The sequence below is a fragment of the Poecile atricapillus genome, chromosome 3, assembly GCF_030490865.1.
Source record: "Poecile atricapillus isolate bPoeAtr1 chromosome 3, bPoeAtr1.hap1, whole genome shotgun sequence".
Lineage (NCBI taxonomy): Eukaryota > Metazoa > Chordata > Aves > Passeriformes > Paridae > Poecile > Poecile atricapillus.
In genome coordinates this window covers 72,759,811-72,778,460 of record NC_081251.1, presented here as the reverse complement: position 1 = coordinate 72,778,460, position 18,650 = coordinate 72,759,811, and the positions used below count along the sequence as shown (strand labels likewise).

Genomic DNA, 18,650 nt, shown 5'->3' with positions numbered 1-18,650 from the left:
GTCACCTATCAGCATTCTACAGAAAATCTTACCAGAATTAGCACACTAAGGCAGGACCCTGTAAAAGTACTTACGGTCATTACTGTAGTCATCCACCAGTATGATTTCTTTAATAAGATGTGATGGACTTTTTTTAAGGACACTGAAACAAACCAAAACAAAAAAACATTCCAGCAGTGTTAATTTTCCATAACATAAAGCAGTTAATTTAAGCTTCAGCAGAACCTAGCCCAGGATGTTAGTTTCAACAACAGCTGTTGGCCTGCTCTTACAGAAAGCACGAAAAGAGGCATATATATAATTTTGTGTGTTCCTTCTGCCCTGCCTCCCTACTCTCCCACCTCCACTACTCCAGCCTCCATTAGACAATGTCCAACATGGAAATTTTGAAGATATCTTAGAGTCAAGTATCACCTGGGAATCCATCTACCCTGACTTTTTCTTGAAAGAGCCAGCCTCCAAGCATCATCTGGCAATCAGTCCCATGCTTTCATTCCTTTCAGTTAAGGTGTGCAATTTTGTTCAACATCACTACTTCAGGATGTAAGAACTGAAGATCTCAATGAAATTAAGATTTATTTTTTCCTCCGCAAATAGTTCAGAAGAACACAATGGGTTGTTACTTCCCTTGCTTATCATAACCTGACAGAAATTAATGGCCTTAAAGAATAATTACTCTCTTATGCATACCTGACAACTGTTCGAAGCAAAGCAGATCTTGCCTCGTTATGAAAGGTGATCACCACACTAGTGGCTGGCAAGTCTATCCTCCACTGCTTCCGTTGACACCTGAAAGAAATGATACCTTGTCATTTCAACATAATTTTTACATCCCAGGCTTGGCAGTCAGCCTTCACTGCAAAGTATTCATCCATTAAACTCATAGACACACTGCTGAAGAAGAACGAAATAGCTTGTTATCAAGTGAGATTGCAATCAACTTATCTTTTGACGCTTTTGGTAACTGTTTTAGTACACAAAAGACTAAAAAGTCAGTGGCAGAGATGGGCAGGTTCAGAAAAGTCACCACACCATCATCATTGCACTATGTCAAATGTCTTTTGTGCAGCTGAGCACGAAGAACCCTTCTTTTACAGTAAAAGCATTCAATACATCTAAAGGAATAGGCATATTTTCAACAAAAATGCACAGGTTCACAGGCTACCACACATTTCTTCTTTAGAATGGCATGTGTTTCACTTCTGTCTTTATTTTTAAAGCTCTTGGAACATCCTGACCTTCCTCATAGATAAAACTAGTTTTTCATTCTAATGAGAACTTGTAAGGATCATAACATTCAGAATCTTAAAAACAGAGCTAGCTGTGACAATGCTGAGCCAACTAAACATGAAACCATATCCTTCCAAATCATAAAGATAATGAAATATTCCATCTATGTCAAAAGATATTAAAAAAGATATTACGCTCATTGTATTAGAAACTAACAGTACTAGAAAACAACGTATAATTGAATTTATGCCAAAAGCATTACAATGTGACAGGTTATGATACTGATTGCCATTTGTGCAGTGACACACACCAGCAATGTATTTCTTCCATAATTAAAGGTAGCAATGTATTTCTTTAATTAAAGGTAGAGTTTTCATAGGCCTACTTGTCTTCAGAAGGAATAAACCCAACTAGCATACACCTGGAGCAAATTCAGTGATTGATTTCAGTACTTATTTCAGCAATTCAATTCCTGTAAACTGTGCAGTACTGATCAAACAAGTTTTTAAGAGAAGTTTGCCACCCACACTTCTAAAACTAGGCCTCTGCCTGTATAAAAGCCCCCTCCACACCTGATTAAACATCTGCAACATGCACCATAAACAATGCAACCTCCAACTTCTGGGAATCGCAAAGCAAGCAGCAATATGCTTCTTGCCCTGGCCCACCCTACAAAAACCTGTGGTGTTTTTGATACAACACAACCATAGTGTCACACACATTACTGCCTGCATGAAACAGAACTTTACCATGCTGCAGTGACCTCACTCAGCTCTGAGCAAAAACAGTCTATGTATGCCAAGCCTACAACTGCTGTGTCGGATTAGCAGGGCCATCCCTGGCTTTGTGGTGGGCATACAAGATGGCTTTGTCACTAGTGCCCAGGGTGGAACAAATAAATCTCAAACGCTTGTGTGCTCCCGAAAAATAAAGAGCAGCTCCTCTAGTGTGAGCTTCTGGCAGTTCATCTAGACAGATAAAAGACGTGCAATTATTATAATCCAAAGTCTGCAGCGCCAAAGAAGATATTCTTTATTCTGCTAACTTTTAAATTGCCCGCAGAGGACAGGGCTACTTTGCATGCAGTTATTACATGAAGCACTTGCATCAGAATAATTAAAAAGTCTCATTAAACGTATATCAATCTCTTTGCAGAAGAGAGCACTTGGGCCAGATCACATATTAGGGGGAATTACTCAAGGCAATGAAGCCTCTCAATTTTAAGAAAACTCAAGAGAAGAGCACTACTATGTATTTCTGAGGGAGAAACAAGCCTTCTGGACTTCCAAAAAAACCTGGAGGAATGTTTCACAAGTATTACTGTTTTCAGCTCTTCATAAATCCCTGCTTTAATTGACTCAGTATCAGTCTTCCTCCTGTTCTGCTGTGTCAACAGGGCCACAGTTAAAATTCAAACCAAAGAAACAATGTCATTATTTCAGGCACAAAGATTAAACTTTGTCTCCCCAAGCTGCAGCACTTCAATTTTATATGAATAATAAGAAAGTACATTTAGTTAAGATAGAACTTGAACTGAAAACTTCAATGAAGACCTTCAATGTTTAGCATAGGTCAGTAAAATCAGTCAAAACATAAAAAGTACATTCTTTCCCCCAGAGTTTTGGACTAGTTCATTTAATTAACCATTTTCCCCAAAACTTCTGTGATTTGTTTGAAACCACTTTTTGACAGAAATATGCATTTTAACCAGTGCAAGGAGAACATTCACTTCAACTGGTACTAAAGACACAGGAAAGCTTGTTTCTTCCTTATTTAAGAATAAAACTTAAGTGTGAAGTCAGAAGCTTCTAATAAGTGCCAAATTACAAAGAAAACACAACTTAGTGCAGCTATAGTACTTGGCAGTAATTCCTAAAAATCATCACAACACATCAGTTAGAAGATGTGATCAGATATCACTAGTCCAAAGCGTACATGGTGAACATTGGTCCACAAAAAACAGAGTATTTATTCCTTCATCCCACTTGGGAAACTATTTTATACTCACAGGAGGGCAGCTCTACGAGTTCCCTATTACAATTGTGACACTCACTCGTCACTTTCTGGATCTCCAAAATCTGCCATGAAACTAAAGGAAACCCAGAGGTTTCTTAGAGTTGTTCAAAGTGGTAGTTCCTGCTCAGAGTCCCCTCCACTTCCTTTCTGATGTTGTATCTGCCTGTTTCTCCCTTCTTCCTTTTGCTTAAAACAAAGGCAAGCAGCTAAAATGAGTGAACCAAAAGTGTCTTCTGATAGTGCTGGCAGGCTTTCACAAAAAGCATGAGGAAATCTTTTGTCTTCTTGCTAGCAAAAGTTTACATGAGGTAAAAAAAAGACTTAACCATATAGTATTAAAAGATGCACGGTTACACTTACATCTACATATCTAATGGAGAATCCTGATAAACTGCTTCTACACAGTCTAAAGAATTTTAGCAATTAAAATACATAGCTATGTAATTTTTTTAAGTCAAAAAGCCTCTTAGACACATCAATACAATTAATAAGTGACTTAAGAAGAAACAAACCATTTCCTCACCCAGGCTTATTTCCTTAAAGAAGATTGCAACAGCTCCACAAAAGATCTTAATATCAACTCAGCTGTCTTCAATTTCATTAGAAACTAATATGCTTCGAAGTGTCACGTGCTCAGATATTCTTCCTACGGCCATTGCTTTTGTTCTTTCCATTGCACAGCTCGCAAACAAATATTTCACACAGCTTTTTCAGCTGTTGCAGTGAAAGTTCTTCCCAGAATAGAAGGAAAATTAAATGTAACATGGCAGGGACTCATTAAGGACAGCTTGTAAGAATGATTGCTTCAGTTTGTTTTTCTGTTTGTTTTGCTGTTTTTTTTTTTTCTTTAAAAAAAAAATTCACAGACTGATAGACACTTAAATCTGCTCCATGGCAAAGTCTAAGTAATAATCCCAGCTCAGATATAGCCTTTCCCCAGTAACATCTCTCTCTCTGGGTTCTTTTCCAGCTCTGTTTAGTCAAAACAGTTAAGCAAGTCAGCATATAATCACAAGACTAACAGTTAAAAGAAACGTGGCCATTGTAAGATAATTTATTTCTGGATGTCTCTCTAAGTTATTCTCCAAGGACAGTCTTTGTCTGTTAGCTCATGTCCCCCTCTCTCCTCAAGGTTATTGAGTACCTAAAAAAATCCAAATTCAGGATCTCTGAATCATAGAAGCTTCTGAAAGGTGGTTATTTGAGTTTGAGCTCATGGAAAAGCATACCTGACCTAAAAAGTTAGAATACATTTCTCATGGGAAGAATAATATATGCTAAGAAGAAAACTCAAAAGTCATTTTAAACTCCTCAGTACAACACCACAGGCTTTTCACTGCTTTCTTGGCAGCAAGCGAAACACCAGATTCTTCCTACTTTGACATTCACTTCAAAACAAATTACTTGCTTTACTCCATCTACAAATACTTTGCGTAAAGAAACCTAAATCCACACTATTATACAAGGGATTTAAAAAATGACTGAGTTTCTATACAAATTTTCTTCACTAGGCTATTTCTGATTAAAGAACTTTGTAGGGAAAAAAAACCAGGAACCTTTTCTGGTGTCTTTTTCAACTTCTTCTACTTACAAATCTGTGAATGTACATTCTTCTAACTATAGAATTACTCAGGCAAATTAACTACATACGGTTGGTTAATTTTATGTTTCGAGCTGGCTTGCCTAGCTTTTAAAACCAAACCAACCAGGTTTTGTATTTTTAAGTTACAAGGTCCTAACGAGCAACCTTTTTTTTAAGCAAGATTCATGCAAGTTATTAAATTCTGTTTAAAATGAAGGTCTTCTCTAACCAGTAGTAAACAATATCCTTCCTTACTGTGAAGGGTACTGTTTCCTGAAACTGCACAAGCAGCCTGAAGTATAACTCGGTCCTATGTTTACCAGGGTGTGAATAAATTGATTTCTTTAGGTTTATAGTTGACAATCATCACATACAAACAGGATCACAGAGTGACTGAGAAACAAAGTGGCCCTGGAGATCTCTTGAGCCCAAATTCCCTCAAGGCAGTGCCTGCTACAGCAGGCTCTGCACTGGGCTTTGAATATCCCTAATCCTGGAGACTTCTGGGCAACCTGCTACACTATTTGATCATCCTCACTGTGAAAGAGACTTACAAATGTAGAAACCAAGAAATGCCACCAGATAAACAGGAACAAAGAGAGACTGAAACGCAGCACCAGTTTGGACATATAATACACGCTGATGGAAGTCATGGAAACAGAAAAATTTGAATAAGATGTATTGTTCTTTAACCCACTGTTCAAGGATCGGGGAGTTTACTGTTACTGTTCTTTCTAAAGCTGGAGAACTGCTTCAGAAAAAGCAGCTCAAGCAATAAATACAGAAAGGCTAATCTAAGCCAGCATGGCTCAGTTTGGCACTTACTGATCATGCCTAGTGTCAGGAATACTTCGGTCCATTCGCAGCTTGTCACTTTCCACCTGATTGAACTTATTCCGTGCATACGGATCCTGGCCAGATCGCACCACGGTAGCACCAACATAGGCGTCTTGATCAAAGTCTTGCCACCGAACTTTTCCTACAGTAGAAAAACAGGGAAATACCTAGTTTAATATTTGTGATTTAAGGAACAACATTCAGTAGGCCAAACACAACTGATGAAATATTTAATTAAGTAATTAAACTTCAACAGTACTATATGTAATATCAAAATTTACTTTTGCATATTAGATTTGTCTAGACAATCCTGCAAATTAATATCAATTTTTTTAAACAGTGCAAAGAATCTGCATAAAAATGAATAGCAAGCTTCACAGCCATAAGGATTCAGAAGTTTACCTATATTTATGGAAAATAAAGAGAACAGTGATTTAAGGGTGTATAGCTCTGTCTGTGACACTTTTGATGTTTGATTCCAGACTCTGATACTGCTTTGCAGTAACAATTCTCCTGTCTGTTACATCAGGCCATAAGAGACTACTAATCAACATATGAAATGAGAAAAAAAGCCATGACATGCTCTACTTTACACTTAATCTTTTAGTTTCGACCCTTCCTGCTTCTGATAGCCCTCCCTTTCAACCTGTGACACTTCTCACGCCCTTTAATACTCAAACAGGCTACTTAAGGCCACTGGGAAAGTATAAAGTTTGGTCCAGAATACATAAACACTCAAAAAAGGGGAAATAAGAACAGCTGGAAGGTGCAAAATTGGCTGATCTAACACCAGAAGCAAAATTTATAGACAGCTCTGTTAAGCAGAACAAATACCTGAAAAGATCTGCCAGAAACCAAGTTAAATAAGCCAAGCTCTGCATCTTTTGGGGATTTATTTCTCAATACACAATACAAATTAAAGGCTTTGCCAAAAAAAGTATACATAGATAACCATTCTTATTTCCATTCTCCAAACAGTAGCTAAGATACTAGCTAGTAGATAAAGTAGGACAAAGGATACAGAAAAAAGCATCAGTAGCAAAGAGCTTGTACTGCACCTGGAGAGCCTCTGACTGAAAAAGAAAAATCATATCTCACACGTTCCTGGGGATGGAAGTTCCCAGCTGCTTAACAGAAAACTTGCTTTGGTTAGTTCTTTCTGCAAGAACTCAGTATTTAAAATGTTTGGCCAAGACATATTTGTAAGCAAAACACGAAGATTAATAGAAGAGAAGCAAAACTTGTGATGCTATCTGATCAGTAGTTGTCCTTGCCACAGGTTGAACTTTTTCAATTGTATAAAATATTAAAATTAAATTTTCATTTTTCTGTATACTTTATGTCAATTGTAGCAATATATGAAATCTCATTGATATGAAACAGTACAGCAGCAAAAGAAGTTTATGGAAGTATTCACATGAAATGAAGATTCCTTAACAATTTTCTTAATTCATCCTCAAGACATGAGGATTTCACTCAAACAAAATAAAAATCACATTGCTCTGTTATTTTCCAGCATGTGACAAATGCTCAGCAAGCATGAGAAAAAATAAAGTACACCAGCAGCACAGCTCGGAAAAAACTGCCAAATCAAAAGCTAGGAAAAAAACCCAGAGAAGAATGAACCTTGGCTGAATCTTCAGTCAAAATAACAGTCCCAAGGTGACTTGTCTGTTGCCTGCCAGCATCATCCACCAAGAGAAATGGACTACTTTTGTACCAGAGGCCTTTACAGTATCTCAAACCTATTGAAGGACAATACAAACATACTAGCAAAGAACCACACTCCCTTACTGTTTTAAACTCAAAGGACCAGTGAAGCAGGTAAGATTTAAAGATGCTGAAGCTATAAGAAGAGAGAAGTACATGTTGCTAAAATAATCCTAGCACTTTCAAACTACAAAGACTTATTCGAATCAGAACAACTGTAGTGTTTTATGGCTTTCAGTGAAAAATGTTTTATGGCTATGGATATTTCACAACAAATCTTACTGCAATACCTGGAGGTAGTGTCTCCACACTTTGTGCCTTGTCCTCCCCATCACTGCCACGCAATTCTTTCCTTTTGGGGTCAATGTCATTTGGGTCCTCCTGAAAAAAAGTACACAATCTTTAAAATAATCAAATAATCCTAATTTAGTTTTCAATCTTCAAAGCAAACTAGGTTTTCCAGGTTTTAAACTTAAGAGTGGTCAAAGAAAACAAGGATTTCAGGAGAAACAATTATTATTTTCTCCCTTATTTGAAAAACAGATCAAAAATTGAGTCAGACTTTTACAGTTAATTCATGCAAAATGTCTTCTTTTGAAAAAAAAAAAAAAAGACATTTAGTAAGGAAGATGGAATTCTTTTTTTTAATCAGTAATGTTCCAAGGAGCTACACAGGCAAAAATGTTAAGAAAGACCTGAAGAAAGCCCTGCTCTAACAAGGAACAGCCTAAATAGAAAGTTATTTGAAAAAAGAAACCAGGTTATCTAACAATTATATAGAGAATGGCATCCTAACTACTGGAAAAATACTCCCAAAATATTTTCATGTGTTATTTTCATTAGAGTTTATTCTGGGTCTCAGAGGCAACTCTGCTGGATTTGTGATTGCAGAGATATTGATGATTTAGATGGGTGGGGGGCAAATAGTTTCACCAATGCCCTCCTCTAATTTCCAGCATTTATTCTGAACCTAAAAATCTCATTTTCATTTCAACAGGGAAAGAAAAAAACCCCAACCACCACACTTTTTCATTCTTACCACAAAAACACAAAATATGAAGCTGGAATTACCCCATTATGCATTTGGATTAAGTGGAGAAGAGGCTGACTTTGAAACAAAAAAAAAAAACCCAAACTAGCAACTGCATGGACTGTATGCCAATTTGCACACTACACTTAGCCAACTGATTTAAGTGTCATCAGCTTCTGTTGTTCTTGCACACTTGCCAAAAGAAATTCTGTCTCCTTTTCTAAATCTGCACTGAAGGAGTCCCATCTATAAAACCACTTACATTGGCACTATCCTGCTAAGGAAAAGACCTTTCCTACAACATGCAAGATAGAACACTATGCCTACAGTCATCACTGAGTGCACTGAAGCCAAGCAGTGCAGAACAGTTCTCATCTCTTATAGGAAATCTTCCAGAATCTCCAGAGCAGGGTGATGGTGTATGGAAGTGCATACTGGAAAATGCCTCTGCTGTCCCAGCTCCTAAGCCACATCTGGGAATTCTTTGATGGAATAGTAAGTAGTTGGAACAGGCCAAACTTATGCTGGGAAGCATTTCAACCACAAACAACACCACATCAGCTTGTCCCCAGGAATCTCAGAACTTCCCAATGTAAATTCAGCTTGAGAGTCTAAGTGCTAAGTTGGCACTAATATTTAGAAATATGTTGGAAAAAGGCAGCAGATTTCTAAAATACTGAAATTAAAAACTAAATACAGATGCTTTTTTTCCCCCCTTGAGAAATACAGCTAAATTAGTTAAAAACTGAGTACTACTAAAGCATGCTTTTCATAGCATCATGGATCAAGGATCCCAGAGAGAAGGAATTTTAACAGTTTCCTACACTACATATCACCATTGTACATGCTTTGGGATACTGGGCCTTGGGGAGGTCAATTGATACCTCTGCTTAAAGAAAGCTTTAGGACAACAATAAAAATAACAAAGAAAACCCCCACCAACACAAAAACACACTCCCAAAACCACATAACACATTTTAAGAAAATGTTTATGACTCACACTGATGAGGGAAATTATATGTCACTGTGCACTAAGTCCCTCCAGCACAGTGAAACAGATGCTTTCTGTGTTTTGAAGAAGTTATATTTCACTCATTATTTGGCTTCATGCATCATTTTAAGGACACTACAGAAACACTGAAGTCCAAGTATCAACTGTAGCTGCAAAATTCAACAAAGCTCTATACTATTCCAGATGACTATAATGGGTCTAAAAACCACTTAAGTTGAAAAATGCAAAACATCTGCTAAACAATCAAAATAATAATGCAGGGGTTTCTCCTGTAATTAAACAAAACAAAAACTATTGAGAGCTTCCTCATTGTCCCCCTCCCTTTAAGTCTTTGGGGTAAAACTCTGCCTTCCTATTAATTCTTCTAGCTGAGGTGCATGTGCCATTGAGAGTAATTATTTACCAAGTTCTTTCACTTTAGACTTTGTTGCTGTTGTGTTTTTTATTTTTATAACATAAGCATAAATAACCAAAGGCAAAGTTAGATTCAGAAATCTTATGGTTAAATGCCATTTTGAATTCTTAAAACTTGACCTGTCCAGGAAACTACTTGGTACACCCTTCAGATATTTTCAGGTGAGCCAAGCTGCCAGGATGGAAGTTGCCACTGCATATTGCTTGATGTTCAACTTGCCTCCTAGAACTCCTTATAAAACAGTACTGTGATGGGAGAGTATGGGGCATTAAGGGATATTAACCTCAAACTTTGTGCCCTAGATTAGGACTTTGTAGCTCTAAAATCAACTTAGCTAAAAACTCTGTAGTAAGCACTTTGATCCAATTAAGAATTTGGAAGGTACATGTGGGAAATCCCTACCATTTAGGTGCAAACAATATGTTATATCATTCACTGAGAACTTGAGAGCACAAAAAGAGATAAAAGCAGTTATTGAAACCATAGGCATAAACACAACCAGTTTATTTATATCTTTGATTGCAAATTGCTTCAGCATGGTAATTTGGTGCTAGATAGGAATCAAGCATATGGTCGAATGGCATTACCATATTGCCATCACCACAAACAGAGCTGCTTTTTCAGCTTGTCTCGAGTGAAACAAAATCCCAACTTCTAATGTGATCTCAAAAAGCTACTTGCTTTTGAGGAGTAATCTTCTTGGTAGAAGACAACAATGCTGGCACTGACAAAACTCATTCATACAGAAAGCTAAGCTTAAGGGCAGACTGAAAGCAACTTAAACTGCTTAAAAGGAGGCACAGCTCTTTAATCATGAGAGCACAAGAGAGATTTAATGAATAACAATTAAAAAGGCTACTGTATTTCTCTATATTAAACTACTAATACTTTAAAATAATATTTGCCTGACATTTTTTAAAAAAGGGCTGGCAGTTTCAGGCTACAACTTAGTATGTAAATGCATATGGACAACCATTTTGAAGTTGTTGAAAAATAAAAAGGTACCTGCCAACTAGCAGAGCCATTAACCACACATTAGATGTACACACAACACCGCTAGAATAAAACCTTTGTGGTCATAGTTCATGCAGTTATTTTTTTAGGCCAGGACACATATCAACAAGAAAATAAGTGCACACCAGCTAAAATGCTAGTGTTGCAGGGATTTGTCATATTTTAATTTTACACATCATGTCACTGCTTCCCATTAATTTCTGATTCACTACTAGAAGACATGCAAAGCAACAAAACTGCAACCTTACAAGTCCATTCAGTGGGAAATATTACAATGACACTACACTAATATTTTTAACATAACAAATAAATGTACATTAAATGTAATTTTCAAATTCAAGTCTCTAAATACCTTTGCTATTCCCAAAGCTCTGAAACTAAGTGATGTACATTTAATATTTTGTTAAAACATTCCTTGCAGCAACAACTTTGCACAATTCATTACAGTAAATTGACTAAACTGAAGGTGGGGTGGAAGTTTTTTTAGGCTGATTAATCATTGAGTTGCAGCAACTTTTTCTTTCAGGATACTGTAAGCTCTCCGTGCCTCAGAACTCCCACATCTATTGACAAACCTTGCTATTACCACTCACTTTTCCTGCTCAACTCACTCCATTTAAGACTAGCAGGAAGACAGAATTTGAGATACATTGAAAATGCAACATCAAGCTCCACTTCTGAGAACTAGACTCAAAAATGCCGTTTCAGGAAATGATTAGTTACATATTTGCAGCTGCTCTGCAGCAGGGGAAGGATGAGGTAGTTCAAATTCAAAGCAGGATTTAAACATTTTTTTACAGCATTTCTACACATATATAAGACATGATCATATTCCATGAGAAATTTAAGAGTACTCAATTTGAGTTTAGAAAACTGTAATTATACACAGATGTACATTAGCGGATAGTTTCATTACCATTATTAAATCTTCCAGACCACTTCCCTTTAGTTTTGGTATATTTGTATGCATTGAATATTATATTCCTTATAAACATTGCAAAGCAATTTTTCCTAAGTTGTTATTTCATTTGGCACCAAAACCAATTTTAAACGGTTCCAAATCCCTAGGTATTGCTTCTATATAAAAAAATTAAAGCTACTCTTTAAACTACTACTGATTTTCTTATTTTTGTCTCACAATACTTTTTCCTTTCCTTTTAATTATAGTTTCAAGTATCACGGATTTGACATTTAACTGCTACGAACTGGATCTCATTATAGCAGAGATTTCAACCCCACGGTGGCTTCCTATCAAGAGAACAACTTAACAACATGAAACATCCTTAGATGCATTTAGATACCACACAGACTTACAAGCAGCAACTCAACATAGATCTCTGAAAAGCACTTTGAGGTTGGAAATATCTCAAGTGGGAGCTGCTTGTGCTCCCAATACCAGCCATTCGTCTCATATTCTTGATGCTGAACAGCAAGCGACATTTATGCACAAGAGATGGCTGGGAGTTATGTGCTACCTGGACAGGTAGACGTTCAGAGAAAATAATTGAGAAATGAATCTTTGTTAGAAAAAATACATGTTAAGGCTTAATATCAGTTTCAGAACTTGCTTTTAGGCGAGGGCTGCTGCAGACAGATTTTCTTCTACTGGTGATTTTCTAAGAGGAAAATAAATACTGGCAGCACCTTCAAAGAGCATTATTGTATCCAGCTGGCCTAACACAAGGCTGTGCTGCATCCAGCAGTACAGATCAGTCAAACCAATTGATGATTTTGAAGGGGGGCTCTCATTGCAAGGCAACTCCTCACAGGACTTCATACACTTCTGTTCTGACCACGTACTTGGGACCAGACACGCAGAAGCACTTCCATGTTGTGTGGAGCAGCACTTGGTGCTGCAGCAGTGTAATGCCTGCTGAAGTTTACATCCCTAAACCAACCATAAAGGCGCCTCCTCAGAAAAGGACTTAAAGCCAAGCAGAATCAGACAGCTGACTAAGACACTGACAAAGCCTAAGCCCAAGCTTCTTTGCTACTACTTAGTATCTCCCTCTGTATTTAATATGTGCCCCTTCGTCTCACCCCAATTCAGTTTACAATCTTTTAATTATCTATCACATTAGCAAAGCTCTGAAGCACCAGTTCCTTCCAACACAGGAGGACCTTCAGCAGAGTGCAGTGTTCAGCTCAGTTTGCTCTCTGATCCAGAACTCGCTGTGCCTCCCAAGGAATCTCCAGAAACACAACTCCAGTCTCTCTTGCTGCAGTAAATGAATCCAGCCTTCCTGCGTGCCAGGCAAGCACTCTAACAATTTAATGTAATTACATGATGGGACAGCCACTTCTTCCCTCCTCAGCAAAAGCATTCTGTACAAAACAGAGATAAAGTACCCTCTGAAAATGCCTGGAATGCTGCTTCTTACAGAAAAGACAAGCAGGAAATATCCCATAAACAAACAAATATTAATTTCCCCTGACTGCCAACCTGCTTAGCATACTAAAGCAGATATTTCCAAGCACACCAAGAAGTGTAGCATAAATAAATAGAAAAAACATTGAAAAACTATATATTTTGCAATATTTGATTATCACTGTTAGTGTCAAAAATTATTACAGCGAAGATGATTTAATTTTCATTCTTACTTTATTCAGTGTAAGTAAATTGCTGTCAAAGGCACATTCCTTTCATATATTTGAGTACTCAGAACAAAAATAGAAGCTTCCAGCAGGAGGAAGACACACAGCTCTCATAAGAAGACAATTTTATATTCACAAAAAAAGCCAGGGAAAAGCATCAAGATTACACCTTGATGGCTATACATACAGGAAATGTGTTTAGATATACTCTCAGCAAATACATTCAAAACATTTTGAAAATGGCAATTACTATAAGCTGTACTCTCTAGACAAAATTAAATGCCTTAGTGTCCTACCATCTCTGTAAATGTTACCTTTGCTTAGTGTAAAGTACATTTTTTGTAGCTTACAGGCATTACCTGAAGCACTAAAACAACTACAAAACATGGCATTTTCTAAACCTAGAATAGATTAAACAAAAATAATGCTTTATCTGAAGTTTCTGGAAAACAAGTATTCATATTCTCTGAGGAAGGACTGATGAAACTTTGCAGTTGAAGACTTATTTGTACAGCAATTGGGATCAACTGGAAGTTCCGGTTCAATTTAATTTCTAGACACAACAGACGAAAGCCAAGGAGCAACAGAAAACCCAAAGCAGGGCAGGTCAGGCTATTCAAGAAATAAGTATAGATAAGCTATTAAATATGAAGATTTGCAAGCAAGTACATTTCAGATTATCTTCAAATTTTCATTAGTTCCCTAAAAATAATAGCATGACTTATCTCCTCAATAGCCACACTGGTATAACATACATTGGATTAACTGATTAGCCCACAAATGCTATACAGTTTAAGATTGTATTTCAGCATTTTACAAAAAAAAATTTTCTGTAAGTACCTATCAATAAATTAAAAAAAAACCAAACCTGCAACACTTTTAGAGCTTGGTGAGAATTCAGGTACCCAGCTCCAGGTGGCCTCTAATGAACCATGTTCCTTTCCACCTAGAGACTTCATCCACCTCAGTGATAAAAGTCAAAACTAAGTGGGACAACCTTATCACCTACCAGAAAAGCAAAGAATTAAATATTACTTGCCTTACAAAATTGCCAATCTAATATACCGTCAGAAAGAGGAAACTAAAAACCCAGAAACTACAACATCCCTTTAATTTCCTTGAGCTCTACAGTGAAAAAACAGTGTTAGAGCTAAAGTGCTTGTCAGACTGACAGCCAAGACAATGCAATGACACACACACCCACACACAGATAAAGTGTGGGTAAGAACACATCTTCTTGCTAGAGGCTACTTCTGTCAGTCTTCCATGCCAAAAGAAGCCCTGCCAACCAGAGATCTCCACAGAGGCCACCACAGACAGAAGCAGAATCAGCACCTGCTGTTAAGTGCCCAAGCAGCAGAAAACCAAATGGGTCTCTCTGGCTCGATTGTCACCTCTCCAGAGAGGCAGCAGAAGCAAGGGGAAGGTCTCATACACCAGACAGAACAGAAATGGACAAAAACACCACAGAGCAGCCATGAAAAGGCTTTACTGTTTTTTCCAAGATCACTCAATCCTCACAATTCATGAAGCTGCATAAATGTACAAGGATAGGCAGCAAGAAGAGAGGGGAGGGAAGAGGAGTAGGAGAAACATATAAGGGTACTGGGACCTATAGAAGGGTTTAATCTCATGTGCACCAGCAGCTTTGAAAGCAAGGAATAAGCATCTCTAAGAATGGCAGCAGGTCACAAAGAGAATCCAGGATTTCTGGATAAATTTATCATGTCTCAAAAACTCACATGTCTGCACTACCTGCCACAAATTATGAAAATAAAACATCACAACCTAAATCACACAAAATAATCTGCAGTAATTATTTAAATTAAGGATGACATCAAAGGCTATTATCACTGAATTTTAGTTTCCAAAAGGAAATATTGATGGTGACAAAAGACATTTCCTTGAAAAGTTAATTCATGGGGTTTTTTTAAATGAATGTTGAAAACAGCCTTCTACTCCAGAAGTATTTGTCAGTGCAGACACAGTTACATGATTTATACAGTAAGTGCACACTCAGCAGCAATGGTGTTTAAGTTTCTCTTTTAATTATACTAGACTGGGGAAAAAAAACAATACAGTAATCAGAAATCATCATCAATCAAAAGGAGCTGATTGATCTGATCTGTTAGAGATACGAAAGCAAAAAAAACCCCAAAACTTCAACAGCAAAAAAGGGTTTAGAAACAAAACTTTAATATTTGCAACTTGTTAAAAACATCTTACTAGTATATTAACCTCCAAGGAACATTTGGTCATATGTGATGTGAGTTTAAAAGTTTTGAAGTAGATACATAGGCATAGGCAACAGCAATAATGTTAGCATGCCTATCCCATAACTTCTAATGTTTGCAAGTAATATTTTTCTTTTTTGTTTGGGTTTTTGTTGGTGGTGGGGTGTTTTTTTTTGGGGGGGGGGGGGGGAAGGGGGGGAGAGGAGTGTTAATTGATCAGTTTCTGGATTGGGGAAAGGAAGAGAAAATAGCAGCAGCTTCCAGACAGGACATGGCCTGATACGCAGACAGTATCTGCCCAGCATGTTTCTCTCAAAGTCCATAGCTCTTGCTTGAGAATTACCGTGCATATTCATTTCTCACTTGAGCGCTTTCCAAGATGTGAAACCCAAACGTTCAAGTAGCTTAATACAAATACTCAGGCCCCAATTCAGATCCAAGGGATACCGAAACCATGTCATTCAAAAAATTAATGAGATTAGACAAAACTCCTGTTTAACAATCCCCATTGATTCTACTTAGAGCAGATGAAAGATCCCATAGAACTACTAGTCCAACAAGGGGAAGAAAGCAGAAGGACAACATCATCCTAAACTGCTGCAATGCTTTGCAAAGCGAGCATGGAGCTGGTGCTGCTTACTCTGACAAGGCAGCTGCTGCTGACAGGGGCTGTTCACACCTCACCACGCTTCTATCCCAAACTGCTGGATTGTCCCTGCTGCTCCCCTTATAGACTCCGCTGTGGCACTCATTTGGCTGACTTGACAGCGAGCTGGGGAGGGGTATGGATGTATCATTTCACTGGGTGGGGTTTTTTAAACCACAAATCCAACCGCTAAATTATCTGAGGTACTGGATGCAAGGGAAGCATTCCCAGCTAGGGCAGCAGGGAAAAAAGTGCTGAAAGGGGTGTTCCCATTACAAGAAAAGGATTACAAGTTTAGTTACAACATTAAACCACCCATCACTCAAAACCACTACAAATTTTCCTTCTTGAAAGAAGGCAATTACTCAACAAATGCTCAGCCATGATTTAATGCCACCTCTTGTTAATGCTACAATATCAGAAGTGTCTGATGAATTAGTCTGCATTTCAAAGTCCTACCCCTAATCCTCTTTGAATTCAAATTCATCACTGCTTGCTCTTAGCTCTTTAAAGAAAGACTCTCTAAAGAATAAAAGAAAAAAAAAGCATTTGCACAGGAAGAAAGGGGAAAGCACAGAAAGCAAAATTTTGTTTTAATATTTACTTATATGATAAAGTGCTACATTTTCTGGAAGTCCAGGGAACTGAAGTTGAGTAATTGAAATAAAAGCAAAGTACTGAATAAGTAAGCAGAACTCAACATGAATGCATCTAAAAATCTTAAGTATACTGAAGTACTCCAAAAACATAGGCATTTGCAAGTCTCCACCTATATACATCTGAATGAAACAATAAGAAAATTGCCCACCAGCAATACAAGAAATAGATGCAACAGGAATGAAGAATGGAAGAAAAAAAGTCCATATGACTTGTATATGCCTCTTGAAGCACAAAGAGCAGAAATAGAAAGCAATTGGAATGAAACCCTTCTCGCTTAATTTTATTTTACAAATATTTAAACCTGCAAATGTAACCAAGATCAAAAAGGTATCAGAAATTCAATTACATCTAAAACCAAAACTGCTGTGGCAGTCACAGCTACAGTTTGTTAGCAAAGGGGAAAGGTGAGTATTACACCAAAATAACACAGAAATTGTTAAACTAAGAAAACTATCTTGCATTAAGGAAAAAGAAAAAAATGCAGTTAACAAGTTGAATGTTTTGCTGGATGAGATCTGTAGGGCTACAATGCAATAAAGCAAGACAACATCATACCACGTTTTCTCAGCCATAATGGAAGGTTACCACAGACATAAGGAAAGTGAAGATGGACTGAGACAAAGGAATTAAAGTTGCTGTGTCTTGTAACTTCTCTGTAGAATGAATGCAAGGGCATTGTGTAAGTCTCTAAGAAAACATTAGGGAAAAAAAAGCAAGACTGATTGAAAAATCTTGACTTTTTTAATGGAAAAAGGTTAATCTTCAGATTCAGAAATCAAGGCACTGAAAAACAAGGAAACCATTTCATTACACCTCTTTCAAGGAGGTCATCTTTGAACACAAAGAGATGCAATACATCCCAGGAATCTGAAAAATTACTTGGTAACTCCTCTAGTTAAATAACCTTCAGAGAAAGCTTGTGCTTGACAGATGACTTTTGCCTCCAATAACTCTCTGCATATTTTCCCTCTATCCCAACACTAGGATTTATGATCAGGTCTCTGCAGCTCTGGGCACATGAGACAGTACACATAGCATTGCTTTTTGGCATCTGTGTTTAACTGCAGGCTTTGAAAAAAAATAAATAATACATATACATATATATATTTGTGTGTATATATATATGTTGTCCACAGCTAGAGTAAAGTTTTAATCCAGCTCAAAAATTCTGGCAGAAAATTATGTCTACTAATGCAATAAACATTAAAAGCACCATACTACAAAATTCACACAGATATTGCCAATAACATCTTTGATTTTTGCTAGACCCAGACAGCATCATTCATCTGCAATAGTCTGGACTACTAAATCAAAACTCAATCCCATAATGAAACAAATGCCTCACACAAACAAGACAAGAAGTGTGCAAGATAGACCTCTTCATCACAAGGAAGAAACACTAATCACTACTGAGATAATGGACATCTATACTTCAAATTTTCTCTGCCAAATTTTAGTACTAAGATATCCACCTGAAGTAGGCAATGTAGATCTTTGTATCTTTGTTCAACACAGAACAAAACTGCGTAACGTGATTCCTTTGGAAGACACCATTCTGCAATAAGGCACCACTGGAAAATAAAAAAATTGGAGGTTTTTTGTCTGCTGAGGTTAACACTCAAGCTAATGCTATTACAGGAAGCTAAGTTAGAGCACTCTTAGTAAAGTT

At 37.2% G+C, this 18,650-nt stretch overlaps 1 protein-coding gene across 1 annotated transcript in view; it reads right to left on the bottom strand.

Annotated features, from left to right (window-relative positions):
- GALNT2 (polypeptide N-acetylgalactosaminyltransferase 2) overlaps nucleotides 1–18,650 on the bottom strand; it is an 87,036-nt gene that overhangs the window by 30,436 nt on the left and 37,950 nt on the right. Inside the window, exons 2-5 of the mRNA XM_058834098.1 lie at nucleotides 7,666–7,756; nucleotides 5,654–5,807; nucleotides 691–789; nucleotides 75–142 (exon numbers count right to left, since the gene is read on the bottom strand). Of these exons, the coding sequence (XP_058690081.1) occupies nucleotides 75–142; nucleotides 691–789; nucleotides 5,654–5,807; nucleotides 7,666–7,756 (412 nt within the window). The remainder of the gene's footprint in view (nucleotides 1–74; nucleotides 143–690; nucleotides 790–5,653; nucleotides 5,808–7,665; nucleotides 7,757–18,650) is intronic.